This window comes from Triticum aestivum, chromosome 7D (assembly GCF_018294505.1).
Source record: "Triticum aestivum cultivar Chinese Spring chromosome 7D, IWGSC CS RefSeq v2.1, whole genome shotgun sequence".
In the NCBI taxonomy this organism is placed as follows: domain Eukaryota; kingdom Viridiplantae; phylum Streptophyta; class Magnoliopsida; order Poales; family Poaceae; genus Triticum; species Triticum aestivum.
The window spans coordinates 127,920,498-127,938,137 of record NC_057814.1 but is presented as its reverse complement, the minus strand read 5'-3'; the positions used below and the strand labels follow the sequence as shown (position 1 = coordinate 127,938,137).

The following is a 17,640-nucleotide window of genomic DNA, read 5'->3' as shown; positions in this document are numbered from 1 at the left end:
CTGAGTCATTCTTCGCCCTCTAGTCACAACTCTAATAGCATTATCATTTAATTCATTGAGCAAATCATTTTGAGCTTTAACACTTGTTCTACTTGAGTGGTAACCATAGAAGCATGTTTACTAATAAGTTTAAGTTCACCTTTAACTCTAGACATATAATCACTCAAGTGTTCAATCATATAAGCATTTCGTTTCAATTGTCTACCAACATAAGCATTAAAGTTTTCTTGTTTAACAATAAAATTATCAAACTCATCTAAGCATTGGCTAGCAGACTTATAACGAGGAATATCACCTTCATCAAATCTATAGAGAGAATTTACCTTTACTACCTGTGTCGGGTTATCAAGACCATGTATTTCTTCAATGGGTGGTAAATTCTTAACATCTTCAGCTTTAATACCTTTTTCTTTCATAGATTTCTTTGCCTCTTGCATATCTTCAGGACTGAGAAATACCCTCTTCTTCGGGGTTGGCTTAGGAGTCGGTTCAGGAAGTGTCCAATTATTCTCATTACTCAACATATTATTCAATAGCAATTCATCTTGATCAACAGTTCTTTCCCTGAAAACACAACCAGCACAACTATCCAGGTGGTCTCTGGAAGCATCGATTAGTCCATTATAAAAGATATCAAGTATTTCATTTTTCTTAAGAGGATGATCAGGCAAAGCATTAAGTAATAGGAGAAGCCTCCCCCAAGCTTGTGGGAGACTCTCTTCTTCAATTTGCACAAAGTTATATATTTCCCTTAAGGCAGCTTGTTTCTTATGGGCAGGGAAATATTTAGTAGAGAAGTAATAAATCATATCCTGGGGACTACGCACACAACCAGGATCAAGAGAATTAAACCATGTTTTAGAATCACCCTTTAATGAGAACGGAAATAATTTAAGGATATAGTAGTAATGAATTTTTTCCTCATGAGTGAATAGGGTGGCTATATCATTTAATTTAGTAAGATGTGCCACAACAGTTTCAGATTCATAGCCATAGAAAGGATCAGATTCAACCAAAGTAATTAACTCAGGATCGACATAGAAATCATAATCCTTATCAGTAATACATATAGGTGAAGTAGCAAAAGCAGGGTCATATTTCATTCTAGCATTCAAAGACTTTTCTTTTAGCTTAGCTAATAATTTCTTAAGATAATATCTATCATTGCAAGCCAGAAAATCTCTAACAGTTTCTTCATCCATAACATAACCCTCAGGCACAACACGCAATTCATATCTAGGGGGAGAATCTTCATCATCACTTTCATCAATATTATCAGTTTTAATAATTTCATTCTCTCTAGCCCTAGCAAGTTTTTTATCAAGAAATTCACCTAGTGGCACAGTATTATCAAGCATAGAAGTAGTTTCATCATAAGTATCATGCAAAGCAGAAGTGGCATCATCAATAACATGCGACATATCAGAATCAATAGCAGAAGCAGGTTTAGGTGTCGCAAGTTTACTCATAACAGAAGGTGAATCAAGTGCAGAGTTAGATGGCAAATTCTTACCTCCCCTCGTAGTTGAGGGATAAATCTTGGTTTTTTCGTCTTTCAAGTTCCTCATAGTGATCAACAGATATAAATCCCAAGTGAATCAAAGAATAGAGTTATGCTCCCCAGCAAAGGCGCCAGAAAATAGTCTTGATAACCCACAAGTATAGGGGATCGCAACAGTTTTGAGGGTAGAGTATTCAACCCAAATTTATTGATTCGACACAAGGGGAGCCAAAGAATATTCTCAAGTATTAGCAGCTGAGTTGTCAATTCAAACAAACCTGGAAGACTTAATATCTGCAGCAAAGTGTTTAGTAGCAAAGTAGTATGGAAGTAACGGTAACGGTGGCAAAAGTAACAATAGCAGTTTTGTAGTAATTGTAACAGTGGCAACGGAAAAGTAACTAAGCAAAGATCAATATGTGAAAAGCTCGTAAGCATTGGATCAGTGATGGATAATTATGTCGGATGCGATTCCTCATGCAACAGTTATAACATACGGTGACACAGAACTAGCTCCAGTTCATCAATGTAATGTAGGCATGTATTCCGAATATAGTCATACGTGCTTATGGAAAAGAACTTGCATGACATCTTTTGTCCTACCCTCCCGTGGCAGCGAGGTCCTATCGGAAACTAAGGGATATTAAGGCCTCCTTTTAATAGAGTACCGGACCAAATCATTAACACTTAGTGAATACATGAACTCCTCAAACTACGGTCATCACCAAGAGTGGTCCCAATTATTGTCACTTCAGGGTTGCCGGATCATAACACATAGTAGGTGGCTAATGACTTGCAAGATAGGATCAAGAACTCACATATATTCATGAAAACATAATAGGTTCAGATCTGAACTCATGGCACTCAGGCCCTAGTGACAAGCATTAAGCATAGCAAAGTCGTAGCAACATCAATCTCAGAACATACTGGATACTAGGGATCAAACCCTAACAAAACTAACTCGATTACATAATAAATCTCATCCAACCCATCACCGTCCAGCAAGCCTATGATGGAATTACTCACACACAGTGGTGAGCATCATGAAATTGGTGATGGAGGATGGTTGATGATGACGACGGCGACGGATTCCCCTCTCCGGAGCCCCGAACGGACTCCAAATCAGCCCTCCCGAGAGAGATTAGGGCTTGGCGGAGGCTCCGTATCGTAAAACACGATGAATCCTTCTCTCTGATTTTTCTCCCCGAACGTGAATCTATAGAGTTGAAGTTGAGGTCGGTGGAGCCTCAGGGGGCCCACGAGGCAGGGGGCGCGCCCCCCACCCTCGTGGACAGGGTGTGGCCCCCCTGGTGTTGATTCTTTCGCCAGTATTTTTTATATATTCCAAAAATATTCTCCGTGAAGTTTCAGGTCATTCCGAGAACTTTTATTTCTGCACAAATATAACACCATGGCAATTCTGCTAAAAACAGCGTCAGTCCGGGTTAGTTCCATTCAAATCATGCAAGTTAGAGTCCAAAACAAGGGCAAAAGTGTTTGGAAAAGTAGATACGATGGAGACGTATCAGTGGCCAAGAACCAAAGTGTTGCAGTCCGCCTGGCCTTAGCACCCATGGCCTCGGCCCCACCATCATGTCGCCAGCATCAGCAGTGACAACACCTCAGTGGATCAAGCCAGATGGCACCGCCTCGCTGGGAGTGGCCCGCGAACCCCTGGCCACAGATCTACAGCAAAGGCAGTTGCCAATCCATTGCCGGAGGGCGAGCTCTGTGGACACCGAGAAGGATGGCACGCCACCGGGAGGGGCAAGGAAGATGCGCGAAGTAGAGAGGCCACTGCCAAAGGCCACCAGAGCACCGCAGAGAAGGTGGACCCTGCCTCCACCGCATCGCGGCCTTTGCCATCGCTATTCTCCGACGGCGGCATGGGGAGGGACGGATAGCAATAGACGATGCTTGGTTTGTTTGGTCGCCCCCACCCCCGAGTCGCTAGGGCGAGGCGACGCGGGGTCATTACTTCCCAGCCTCTACACCAATTTTTTATCTTGATGTGTAGTCCCGCCACGCATCAAGCCTGATCCTCAATGATTTTTTTTATGAGTACCAAGATTTTATTTTGATGAGTGGTTTCACCACACACCAAACTTGATCCTCAACAAGTGATGGAAAAATTATGTGCATCACCTGTCAATTTTAGGAATTGAATGGTTAGGATGAACAACCGCATGACTAACCAAAGACCTAAGGCTCTCTTTGCTAAATGTTACCTTTGAATATGACATCTAACACTTGTCGTGAAGCAGTACTGGATCTGAATTGTGCACAATCTAGATTAATTGTTTGCCTGTGACAGTAGTAGGATGGGTTGGGCTTTAACCTTTTTCACTCTGATATTGCTGGTAGTGGTTGCTGTTAAACGAATCGGCTTAATCGGGATCTCTGATCCTTACTTGCTGTATGATGTGGTTGTTTGCTCTGATCTTCTACTGCTGCTGCTACTTGATCTTGTACTGCTCACTTGACCATGTACTGTTGTTTTGGTCCTAGAAGAGTTTAGTTTGGCATTGTAAGCAGTTATAGCATATCTTTGTCTTGTCTTGTGTTCATAGAGAGCATATGTATCTAAATCTAAAGAAAGGCATGGAAGTCACTGTGGTTAGAAGCCACGGAGGGAACTTGACACGCTCAAGGGCCACCTGGAGTTGGTCGTCAAGCTGAAGTCGCTCGTCTCGCTATTTTAGGTGTGACGAGTGCCCAGAATTCATCGGCTTCTTAGTATGTTGTGGTGTTCAAATTACTTCTTGCTTTGAGAATTGTGCTGAAGCGCCACGCAAGCTTGTTGTGGAACATGTTCGCTTGGCATAATGAATTTGAATGGAAGGAATTCGGATGCATGCATGAATGAATTTCTGGCTTCCCAACAGAGTTGTTGATTTGGGATGAATGGATGGATCATGCTTTTTTGTTTTTCCATGTGGATGTATTGAGTCCATTGCAACTGTGTTGTCTTGCTAGTCGTTGTCGTGGGTTTACTTGGCCACTAATTAATCTTGTTCTTTCACTCTGACCAGGAATCGGTTTGACTTGATGGTGAGGATGGCAAAGAAGTCTAGAGATGGTCGACCCACAGCCACTGGATGTTTGATCCTCCGGGATGGTTAGAAGATGGATTGATTTTCCTTTCATGTTTCTAGTGTCTGTATTCCGAGTTTGTTGTTTTGGGTTGCTGGGTGCTAGACCAAGAATCATCTAGGCGTTTTGCTGGTAGTGTGAATCAGTTTCGGCGAGTGTCTCTTTGAAGTGTCGACTCTGCACGCCACTATACAAATGAGAGGTGTGTCGATGACCTGTGACCATTCAGGCTCATCTAAGAAGCTGGTCGGTCGTCTTGGATTATAATCATCAGCTTAGTTATCAGTTTCTCCTGGTGTTGGATTAGCTTCATCTTTTTGAGATATGCGTTGTCTAGATTTTGTTGTGCAACATATTGCTTGAGTTGTTGTTAATCATGATTCGGTTGGTAGGATGATTTGGACTTTATCTAGTGTAGTGATTTTTAGTGTATGTATGAATGAATTGAGCAGCTTCATTCCTCATTCTTGATTCGGATTGCCTCAAGAAATTTGTGAGCGGATCATCCCTATTTCCTTGAGTTGGCAACCGTGTGTGGCTAGAACGTTTGTGCTTTTTTCGTTGGCTGATGTATGTATGTAAGGAGAAGGAGAAAGATGGCAGCAGTAGCTCTTAGAGACCCTGTTATTGATTTCGGACTGCCACATGCATTTGTGTGTCTTTGATAGTACTCTCTTCCTCCCCTCTTATTTTGACCTACCGCTAATTTCACAACATATTTGTTGTATATCAAAAGAATTTCTTAGTAATGGTGGAACTTAATGGCACTTTCAGAAATGAAGTACAATACTAAAACTGACCATGACGACGAGATTAGGCGCAACCAACTGAATCGGGCCAAGCTAGAGCCCAACCAAGCCCACAAGTTGCTGAGGCACTAGCCATGTTTCAGGCATACACAGCCACGCGTGCCTAGGATTTGCCTAAAAATGACCCAGATTTAGGTAAAAAGTGGCAAAACTTGTCAAATCTCAAAATCCATCCATCTAGGTCAGAATCTATCGATTTAGGCGACAATCAAGCAGCTTGCCCGGCCTCAGGCTAGTTTTTAGGAAGGCAGCCTACGAATGTCTTAGCTTTCCAGGCTAGTTTGCCTGTACCGCATTGCTTGGGCTGTTGGAGGCCTTGGGCTTTTCTAGCTTACAACTGATGTGGCCTTAGCGATGGATTTTCTTCACAGTCTAGCCACTAGCCATTCTCATGATACGAAGCACCAACAGGTACTTCAACAACACGCGTGGAAGGTGTGGAAAAACTAATTAACATGAAGACAAAATATGAATCAGCCAACTTTTTAAATTGGGAGAGAATCACTTCCTGGACTCTACACCAACTTTTTATCTTGATCTGTAGTCCGGCCACACATCAAGCCTAGTCCTCAACGATTTTTTATGAGTACCAAGATTTTATTTTGGTGAGTGATTTCACCACACACCAAACTTGATCCTTAATAAATGATAGAAAATTCTTGTGCATCACCTGTCAATTTTAGGAATTGAACCAGATGGTTAGGATGCACAAGTGCATGCCTAACCAAATAGCTAAGGCTCTCTTTGCTAAATTGAATATGTGAAGCTTGTATTTGAATCAACCACTATTGGTGGTTGGAGCTCGTATTGCCGACAAAACTGAAATGAAGAATGTAGTCCATGACTTCAATTATTTTTATCATTTACTTATCCATGTCACTTAATCATCTATTTGATTCATTCACTTACTTTATGATCTGTAGCAACGCACGTGCATTTAACTAGTTAGGGCATCTCCAACAGCGATCCACATGGATGCCTGACCGGCACCATCAATGACTAGGTCTGCATTGGGGAAGATACAATCATCTATTGTGTGGATATTTCACACAATCCTTGATCGAGATCTTCGGACCGGGGTACTTTCAGGGCGTCCGTTGATGAATACGTCGGACAAGTGAGGCTGGCCAGAGATGCTCGTATCCATTGATTATATGCATTGGACATGGAAGAATTGTCTTTTGGCATGGCAAGGCCATAGAGTGCATTGCCATGATCCAACCATCATTCTTGAAGTAGTTGCATCACAAGATCTATGGATTTTAAATTCATACTTTGGGTTGCTTGGTACACACAATGACCTCAGTGTCCTCAAAAAATTTCTACTTTTGCAAGGCTCTCTTTCGGTGAGGCTCCACCTTGCAACTATGTTGTCAGTGGGCACAAGTACAAAATGGGCTACTACCTTGTCAAGGCGCGCCACCAGGCCATGTGGGGCCCCTGGTTCCCATCCCGTATGGCTCTGGTACTTTTTGGATTTCTCGCGTCACAAAAAATATCGTATTAAATCCTCATGGTTTTTTTACCTCTGCATATATTGATTTCTGAAAAAACAAAAACATGTAGAAAACAACAACTGGCTCTGCGCACTAAATTAATAGGTTAGTCCAGAAAAATAATGTGCATTGCTAAAGTATCCAAAAGTGATAATATAATAGCACGAAACAGTCAAAATTATAGATACGTATCAGTGCCACCACTTTTTCGCCATCCCACAGCTAAATGCGCTAGGCTAAGAAATCATCTGCCGCCACTTCACAACCAAACCCTTTGCGTCAAGCCATCATTCGCAGTTTGCATCTCAGTGGATAAAGGCAACCACCAGATCTGGAGGGTGGAACCCTCACGAAGACCTTTCGATGGCGACCGCAATCCAAAGCGAGGATGCCCCCATAGGCCGGAGTGGCAACACAGACCAACATCAATGATGAAGCACAACATCGCCGACTACCACTTCGCCGGAGAGAGCCTTGTCCAGACCCATCAACCTAGGGGCCAACATGGACGAATCTGGAGCATGAGAGACAGATCTGACTAGTGGCCAAGAACCAAAGCGTTGCAGTCCGCCTGGCCTTAGCACCCATGGCCTCGGCCCCACCATCATGTCGCCAACATCAGCAGCGACAACACCTCAGTGGATCGAGCCAGACGACACCGCCTCGCTGGGAGTGGCCCGCGAACCCCTGGCCACAGATCTACAGCAAAGGCAGAGAAGGATGGCACGCCACCGGGAGGGGCAAGGAAGATGCGCGAAGCAGAGAGGCCATTGCCAAGGGCCACCAGAGCACCGCAGAGAAGGTGGACCCTGCCACCACCGCATCGCGGCCTTTGCCGTCGCTGTTCTCCGACGGCGGCATGGGGAGGGACGGATAGCAGTAGACGATGCTTGGTTTGTTTGGTCGCCCCCACCCCCGAGTCGCCAGGGTGAGGCGACGCGGGGTCATTACTTCCCAGCCTCTACACCAATTTTTTATCTTGATGTGTAGTCCCGCCACGCATCAAGCCTGATCCTCAATGATTTTTTTATGAGTACCAAGATTTTATTTTGATGAGTGGTTTCACCACACACCAAACTTGATCCTCAACAAGTAATGGAAAAATTCTGTGCATCACCTGTCAATTTTAGGAATTGAATGGTTAGTGAACAACCGCATGACTAACCAAAGAGCTAAGGCTCTCTTTGCTAAATTGAATATGTGAAGCTTGTATCTGAATCAACTACCATTGGTGGATGGAGCTCATATTGCTACCAATCTGAAATGAAGAATGTAGTCCATGACTTCAACTATTTTTACCATTTACTTATCCATGTCTCTTAATCATCTGTTTGATTCATTTACTTGCTTTATGGTCTGTAGCAAGCATGCACGTTTAACTAGTTAGGGCATCTCCAACGGCGATCCGTAAATTTCCTCCCGCATCCATTCACGGGCAGGGGACCAGTCCGCGGATACGGATGCGGGAGGCCGCCATCAAACATTGCCCGCACACATTTCAACTCGTATTTTAACTAACCGAAAGAAATTCATGAAAACGGCCAATATTCATCAAAGTTCGGATAGAAAATAGCACAAATCATCCATACATAGCATGCAAATAAGTCTAGTACAACAATGTCTAATATTCGACAAGTTAATCGGATGTCCAACAAGTTTTTCATCAAGAGATCATGTCGTCCCACACATTCTCCCCCTTCAACTTCATCCAACAGTGTGTGTAAGTAAATGGCCGTCCCTCTGTCATGTGGTACATTAGGCAGCGCGTGCAGGCTACATAATGTGTAGACCAACATCGATTGAACGAATGATTTAAACAAGTTGAGCAAAAGGAAGCAAAACTTACGATCTTGTCATGTCGCGTGCAATAGCCACCTTGCCTCCAGCTGACGAACCATGTTACAAAACTTGGTGACGCTGGTCTGCATAGCGTACCAGCGATAGGACAACGACCTCACGTTTGCGTTCTTGAATGACGTACATGTCGTAGGGCGGAATGTGCTTTCGTGCGTGAAATTATTCATGCACTTGCTGCTAGAAGGTCCCCCCTCTGCTCCTGCCTACGAAATTCGCGGATACGACCAACCACGCATCACACAACTACTCATCCTCCATGGTTGAGTAGCTCGCCATCCTTCGTACTCTAAAAGACGACATAGTGTTTGAAAATAAGCTCAATGGCATTTGACTGAACGCCTGCCGGGCGTGGTGTCCACCATGGAGGTCGTCGACAGGGGGGCGGAGTGTACCTGGGTACAACGGCTCCAGGGTGGATAGAACCATCGTAAAGGCGAGCGGGCCCGTCGGTGCTGGTTGCGAACGTCCGACAATACCTCTGTAGCGGGCGGAGACGTACATCAATGGTGGGGAGATGGAGGGTGCAAATGTAAAATAAGGGAGAGAAGTTGATGACTTTCGCGGTCCGGACGTATGCGGGGCGGTTTGAGGGTGGGCGTTGGAGATGCCCTTACAATGCAAATAGGGGTTTCTCCTCAAAACATATCCATAACTTTTCACAAGATAAATATAATTAAAAAAGGAAAGACCTTTATTACTTTCGGCCTCTACAGGAAAGATGATTGAAACAAAAGTTCAGCGCAAATTGTGAAGAAACCCACTAGCTCTCTTCGCCATGGTATTGAGATAAACATCAGCCGGCTGCATCGGCGAGACCATAACCGACGGACAACAAATTAAAGGGAGAGATCTCTCGAGCTCAAACAGAGGAACATCAATGGCGATAAAATTATTCATTCCATCACGGGAACTTCCCTTTCCTTTGCCGGCGAGCGCGGCGGCTCACTTGCGGAGGAAGCTGAGGATGCGGTCCTGCAACTCGATCGCTTTCTCACACCGCGGCTTCATGCAGTAGAAGACGTGGTCCTCGTCCATGGACTCGAGCAGCTCCACCTCGCCGCCGTAGCCGCTCGCCTTGAGGTTCTCGTAGTACCAGACGCCCCTGTCCCGGAGGCCGTCCTTCTCGGCGACGCAGACGAGCACGCGGTCGCCGGCGATGCGCGCCGCGCTGCCGCCGGCCGCCTCCGAGAACGGGTTGGACAGCGGGTCGTCCAGCCCCGGCGAGCCCGGGTAGAGGAACCGCCAGAAGGCGTCGGCCTTGGCCTTCTCCGCCTTCCCCGTGGTCGCCTCCTTGCCGATCTCCGCCGCGCCGCTGAAGTAGGGGTGCACCACGATGACCCCCTTGATGCCGACCCCGCCGGGGAGGGCGCCCCGCTCGCCGGCGCGCACGGCCATGACGTGCGCGATGGTGCCCCCGGCGCTGCCGCCCGCCAGGAACACGCGGGAGAAGTCGCCGTGGTCGAGCAGCCACGGCTCTGCTGCGCCGCCGCCCGTGGCGTGGGAGGCCACCCACTTGAGCCCCTCCCAGGAGTCGTCGTATGCCGCGGGGAGCGGGTGCTCCGGCGCGAGGCGGTACTCGAGCGCCACCGCGAGGACGTTGGCCGCGGCGACGAGGCCGTTGAGGTAGTTGTGCGTCATGGGGTCGGACGCGGAGCCGATGACGTAGGCGCCGCCGTGGAAGTAGACGAGGACGGGGAGCTTGCCGGCGGCGCCGGGCGGGAGGAAGACGCGCGCCCAGAGGCCGTTGGCCGGGTCGATGACGACGTCCCTGGAGACGACGCCCGTGGCGGGGTCGACGCCGGCCGGGATCGGGGGGAAGTTGAAGAAGCGCTCCACGCGGCCGCTCTTGTACTGGCGGACGAGCGGGAAGAAGTCGAAGTGCACCTCCTCGTCCGAGCCGCCCGTCGCCGCCATTGGGACGAGCTAGCGGAGCTCTTCTGGTCGCGTCGCGTATTCGATCGTTCGTGGGCTAGCTCGCTCGTGCCGTCGCTTCGAGGCTTTGCTCCCGAGTCTCGATCGCCGGCACTATGTAATGGAGTGGTGGATGACAGATATTGGTGGACCGAACGGTTGGTGTGGTGGCAAAAATGGCGGTACGGCCACTTTTTGATGGTTTGGTGCGCGGCAGAGCAGAGCAGTGTTGGCGAATGGCGAGAGTGGAGATGCCCACCAATCCAAACGCGCGGTCGGTGCCGATCATTGCGGGCATCAAGAGGGGGGGTCTTTTTCAGGGGCAATGCTACACTCACGGGGGGTCCACGGGGAGTTTACCGGGTTGATTAAGTATTAGTTGCCAGGATTTAATTAAGGTTCGCAGGCCCCAGAGTGAAAATCGGGGGGGCAAATTAGGAGATGGCACGTAGACGTAGGCCACTCCGTAAAGGTCCGTTGAAGGAGCCCGTGAGTCTAGTATTATCCCTTTTTCAGCGTAGCTCCTCCTGGCCCCGAGACCAACGGAGTAGAGTACTACTTGGAGCTAGAGGAGGCTCTCAGCATGCACGTGATTGAAGTGCGCGCTCCGCAGCACATGTCGTCGTTTTCCATTTTTTTTACTCCGATTCGATCCAACGAAACAAACTGGAGCGACCGGTGGGACCCGACCCACCCAATTTTCTTTCTTTCTTTCTTTGTTTCATCTCTCTCAGCGAGACCCTCCCTCCCAGGGTCCCACGTCGCGCGCCAGCTCCATCTCCGCGGATCCTGGCTACTGCAGGTTGCCGGCGACTCAATCGCGACTCTTCTTCAATTCAATTCTACTCTATTCTCACAAGAAGAAAAGAAGAAAAAATCGTACCTTTTGTAGACGCCTCCAAAGCAATCCACCGGACCGGAGGGGAGCCTTCTTCCCCAGTCCCGGTGATGCTTTGGTTGCCGACGCCTCCGCTGCTCCATCGTTCGATTCGATTCACACGCCAACACCGACCTACAATTTCGGTGCTTTCCTCGCCGTGGGCGTCCGTGGGGAGCACCTCACTTCTCCCATTGTTGCGGCGCGGACCCCACCCCCCATGCCCTGCATACCATCAAGCTTGTGTCCTCCCTCTCCGGCCAGTCACCGCCACGGGACCGTCGATCTGCACCTCCTCGATTCCAGAAATCTCGTCTTCTCCAAGTTTTGTCCCTCTCTCCCACCGTGTCACCGCCCACAATGTTCGACGAAACAATATTGCTAAATCTCAGTCGACTGAGACTTGATTATGCCTCAGTTGATGTCATATTCGTGAGATCTTGCATGGAGATTCATGCAAATTTTTCTTTTAGTTTTTTCCTTTTTCTTTCTTACATGCTATGCCACTTGATTGAGACTTGATTAAGTCTCAATCGTTGATGTCATATTCGTGAGATCTTGCATGGAGATTCATGCAAATTTTTCTTTTAGTTTTTTCTTTTTCTTTCTTACATGCTATGCCACTTGATTGAGACTTGATTAAGTATCAATCGATTGAGACCTAGCCACACCCTCGACGAAATGCATACCTGCAAGTAGAGGGTGCATCAAACCTAACCCACCACCCAGTTTTTTTTAAATACTAACCCACCACCCAGTTCTTCTCAATGAAACGAATGAGAAATCCCAGTTTGAGAGTAATATATAAAAACCCTAAAGCGGCTCGCGCGCACACACACGTAAGAGTCAACTCTAACCACCAAAAAATAGTTAGCCTCTTCCGCAAGTACTCACTAAAGAAATACAAGAGCATTTAGATCACTATTTCGTTATGGAGGTTATTTTTTTGGTAATACTACAACTTCATTAGTTTATTATTATCACATACACATGCATGCATACATACATTCATGGGATCCCTACATTCATCACCATGCAAGCACAACTAGTGGGCGCGGAGAGAAGCCGAACCACACGGTCAATTTTTGGTGATAAAGTTACCGCTGACAGTCCACCTCAACAGGTACTCCATTTTCATCGACAAAGTTACCACTAACGCACTACAAGAAATATGTCAACTAGTGACCTTTTGTCAGTGACCCTGGAAGAATTGGTCATAGATCTATGACCATTTCAGACCAATTGGTCAAAAGCTGTTTGGGGGGCTCCAAACCCTAAACTATAATGACCGTTTTGGTCAGAAAGGTCGTAATTTCCTTACACGAAATGGTCATAAAGCAGATAGCACTAGTCTGCTGCCTTATTTCTAGCTGATCACGACCAATATAGATGATCATAACCTTGTAAATTGTGGTGGGTTGCTATGACTAGGCGCCACCTCATCAGTTTTGCCTATGTGTCATGTCCATGTGGCAATTTTTGCCCCATGTTGTGAAGCAACCTATATTTCTGTCATTTCCAAAATTTCCAAAAAAATCTCATAAATTCTTTGGGTCATATCTTCGTCAAATATGTAAAAAACCTTCCTTGCCTGGTTAAAAAATATTCAACAATATTCATTTTCCTATTCTGTTCAGAACAACACTTTGTGAAAGAAGTACCACTTTGGCATGTCCAAATAGTATCCATTTTCTATGGTGCCTTCCTATGCCCAAATAACCATCCTCCACCAAATGCCAGCTCAATCCATTCATTATTTCGAGCCCAGCTTCAACATTCGTATTTATGTCCAGTGTGGTACTTTGCAAAGCAAGTACCACCTGGTCTCCTCCTTTTGAGCTGAAAATTTGTGAAGACGGTCTTCTTAGTAACTGATCATCCTCAGCCAAAACTCATGCTCATTAGCCATGTACATTTCCTGTACCGCTAATCAAACACTTGGCTGCTAATTCATGTTTGAGCATCGATCAGTCTCCTCGTGAGAATCTTATGTTGTAATTTTCTTCCTAGCACCTACCTGGGGAGTGCCCAAACCACTAGACATGCCTAGGCCGCCCAGAAAACATGGCAACGCCACGGTCACGCGGTGACCACGCGGCGGGCATGCAAGTTTACGCGCTCTAGAGTTGGGGCGACCACCGCCCAAACCTCGACGTATCGCCACCAAACCATGTATTTATGATTAAATAGGTACTTATGTAACTAGAAATGATTTTTGGAAAAAATAAATAGCAAACTATGAGGCAGCTGCAGTTCAAATTTGACCCGCTTCCAACTGAATCGACGGAAATTTGTCTTTTTCACGAGAGGTGGATCAAAACTTTTTACACCCAACCATTTTGTCAATTGTGCATTAAATATGTCCTAGTATTTTAGAAAATTGATTTGGTCCAATTTTGCAACAATTATTTGGGAGGTCCTTCACAAAAAAACCTCCTTTTGGGCACTCGAAAAATGGTTTTTTCGTCCAAAGAAAATGAAAACTTCCGTAGGCAACATTGTTTGACATTCCAATATGCACCCTTGTGCACAATATGAGATCATTTGAACAAACTATGCCATGAATGTGGCCATAAGATTGATCATCTGGCTTGAAAGCCATTGATCTCCACAAATGATAGCTCGTTTTTTAGAACACTTTTTTAAAATAATTGCCGTATTATAAGTTTGTTATTTTTCCTGGGAACTTGGCCACATATAATGACACAATGTGAAGGTTTCCCAATTTTTTAATTTTGTTTGAATTTTTTATGCCCGTTTCAAAATGCAGTCAAAACGGCGGGAATGACCGTTCCTAGCTAGTGGTTGAATCTTGGAAAACCTTTGGTGTTTCTATGATTAAATAGATACTTTTGTACCTAGAAATGAATTTTGGAAAAAATAAATAGCAAACTATGAGACAGTCGCAGTTCAAATTTAACCTGTTTCCAACTAAATTGGCGGAAATTTGTCCTTTTCACCAGAGGTGGATAAAAGCTTTGGACACCCAACCATTTTGTTAATTGTGCATTAAATATGACCTAGTATTTTATAAAAATGATTTGGTACAAATTTGCAACAAATATATGGTAGGTCATTCATAAAAAAACTCATTTCGGGCACTCGAAAAAATGGAAAATGAATTTTTCGTCCAAAGAAAATGAAAACTTCCTTAGGCAACATTGTTTGCCATTCCAAGATGCCCCTTTGTGCACGATATGAGATTATTTGAACAAACTATGTCATGAATGTGGCCATAAGATTGATCATTTGGCTTGAAAGCCATGAATCTTCACACATGATAGCTCATTTCTGAGAACACTTTTTTAAAAGAATTGCCATATTACAAGTTTATAACTTTTTCTAATAACTTGGTCACATATAATGACACAATGCGAAGGTTTTCCAATTTTTTGATTTTTTTTGAATTTTTTATGCCCGTTTCAAAATGCGGTCAAAACGGCAGGCATGCCCGTTCCTATCTAGTGGTTGAATCTTGGAATTTTTTGGTATTTCTCTGATTAAATAGATACTTTTGTACCTAAAAATGATTTTTTGAAAAAATAAAGAGCAAACTATGAGGCAGCTGCAGTTCAAATTTGACCCGCTTCCAACTGAACCGACATAAATTTGTCTTTTTCACGAGAGGTGGATAAAAACTTTTGACACCCAACCATTTGGTCAATTGTGTATTAAATATGGCCTAATATTTTAGAAAACTAATTTGGTGCAATTTTGCAACAATTATTTGGTAGGTTCTTCACAAAAAAACATTTTTGCACTCGAAAAATGATTAAAAAATAGCTAGAAATATGAAAAATGCATACAAATCGGTCCTAATCCATGAAATGTTGTCTAAATCTAGTGAAAATTTGTGTGGTGCCCTTTTGCAAAATATTTTTGATAGCTACTTCACAAAATCCCTCTATTTTTAGTACTTGAAAACTATTTTACATCACTGATTTTCTGAACCAATCATAACTCTGTCCACGGATCGATGACATGGCGTCCATCCATCCATCCATCCCACATCCATCCATCCATCTCTCCATCCCACATCCATCCATCCCACATCCATCCATCCATCTATCTATAGAAAAAAGGAAAAAAAAGAAAAGAAAAAGAGATACCCCCCACCCGCAGCCCAAACCCTAGCTCAGATCGACCCCTCCCCCCGTCGCCTCCTTCCTCCCTCGTCCCCATCTCCTCGCCGCCGCCCCCTTCCCGATCTAGATTCCTCCTCCGCCGCCCCTCCCTTCCACCACCCAGTCGCCCCCTCAGCAGATCAAGCGAGCCGCCCAACCTCACCGGCCTCCTCTGTCTCTTCCGGTCAGATCCGACGGGCACATCTTCCTGCAACCACGAGCGACCACCCCGGCCTCCACTCCACCGCCGGCATCCTTTCCCCTCCCTCTCCGTAGATCCTTTTGAGCAGCCACCTTGAGGGCGGCGCCGCCACCAGCGGGAGGGGGAGGGCGCCGCCACCAGCCGCGGCGGAGAGGTAGAGCCCCGGCACCCCCGATGGCTTCGCCGTCCCCAGGAGCCACTTCACCCCGTGCTTGAGCGCCAGCTGCTGCTCCTACCGCGTTACCCCGCCGGTGAGCAGTGGCGGATGCTCCCGGCCGCTGAGGGCGCCGCCGGCGGCGGATTCCCCGTACGTGAGGGCGAAGCAGGCGCAGGTAACACGACCGCTGCCATCAGGCGCGATCCCTTCCCCTTCAGGTTCTGAAACCCAGCACCGTGCTATCTCGTCGTTCAGGCCATTCTCCATCGGGTAGGGTTTCGGGGTGCCTAATTAGATGCAACTGATAGATATGGTAGATCGACTTGCTGTGCTGCACTTCGTGTTCCTGATTGTTCGTATAAACTCGTCTCAGGATGATTCTGTTAGTTGAATTGAGCATTGTAATGGTATTCTGCACTTGCTAAATCAATAATGTTCCTCAGTGTGTTAAATCAAGCCTTGAAGAGCTGTTGTGCTTGTGCCTGTGCTGATATCCGAGACACATCTTGCATACAGATGACGCTGGTGCTGTTGTGCTTGTGCATGTGCTGTTATGTTGATCTGTGCGGGTTTCAAGCGTTAGGCTCGATTTCTTGTTGGTAGATAAATAAATACTCTTAGCAGACTGGATTTGAGGTGTTCTAGTTTATTTGGTAGACGAAATTCAGTTTAGATTCTGAATTTGTTGAATATGTGACAATTCCTTCATTCTCAAGTGCAATAGATCCTTTGTTGTAGTAAGAATTCATATTATTGTGATGTTTACTCCTGTTTAAGTTTTTCATTCTCATTGTTCTGACCGGTTACCATTTTGGTTTGCAGAAAGGTACCAAGAGGGTGCATTTCGTCAGGAACTTGATCAGGGAGGTCGCTGGGTTTGCTCCGTATGAGAAGTGTATCACTGAGCTTCTCAAGGTTGGAGGACAAGCGTGCCCTGAAGGTGGCGAAGCGAAAGTTGGGTACCCACAAGAGGGCGAAGAAGAAGAAGAGAGGAGATGTCCAGTGTCCTCAGGAAGATGAGGTGTGTAAAATTTGGGCAGTTCTGGAACTAACTAGGAGTTAGGACGCTATATTTTATTAAAAATGAGTTGCTGTGAACTAGTATCAGTTGCAAAATGTGTTACATATTGACCCGGAGGTCGGGATCATGACTCGTAGAGGCATTAAAAGTAATAATATGCATACTTGTTTCAAGGATTAGGTAAAGTTGTCATGATACATTACATTCATTCTTAGTATGGAAGTTGAAGCAACCCCTAGTACTAAATTTTTTATGGCTCGCTTCCTTTGCTATGAAGACAGAGCGGGTGGAGAGTTTTGCCGGTGTGCGCGCAAGTGCTTTGATTAGTAAAAGATGTAAACATGCTCATCATATGCTATCTGATTCTGAGTCGATTTAGATTAATTATGATTTTGTTATTCTGCTTTATGATTTACTCAATCACTATTGTTTCATGATGATTATGCAGTAATGCTCCTCTTCTTCCTCGACCACCTGAACCACCACGCCGGCGGGCTCCTGAAGCATCAACTTCAGTAACGGTGACCATCCATTCCTCCATTCCTTGCTTGCAGCTAGCGTTTTAGTTCTCCTAGAGCTAGCTAGTTTAGTC

General features: G+C 45.7%; 1 protein-coding gene across 1 annotated transcript; it reads right to left on the bottom strand.

Moving 5' to 3' along the window:
- Positions 1 to 9,426: 9,426 nt before the first annotated feature.
- LOC123168756 (probable carboxylesterase 12) lies at positions 9,427 to 10,895 on the bottom strand. Its single transcript, XM_044586622.1, has one exon. It carries the CDS (start codon positions 10,668 to 10,670, stop codon positions 9,699 to 9,701), a length of 972 nt encoding a protein of 323 aa, XP_044442557.1. The 5' UTR covers positions 10,671 to 10,895; the 3' UTR covers positions 9,427 to 9,698.
- Positions 10,896 to 17,640: the final 6,745 nt, after the last annotated feature.

What these genes read in the sequence shown, in the direction of transcription:
- LOC123168756 (XM_044586622.1), bottom strand. Translation starts at nt 10,670, where the DNA reads ATGGCGGCGACGGGCGGCTCGGACGAGGAGGTGCACTTCGACTTCTTC.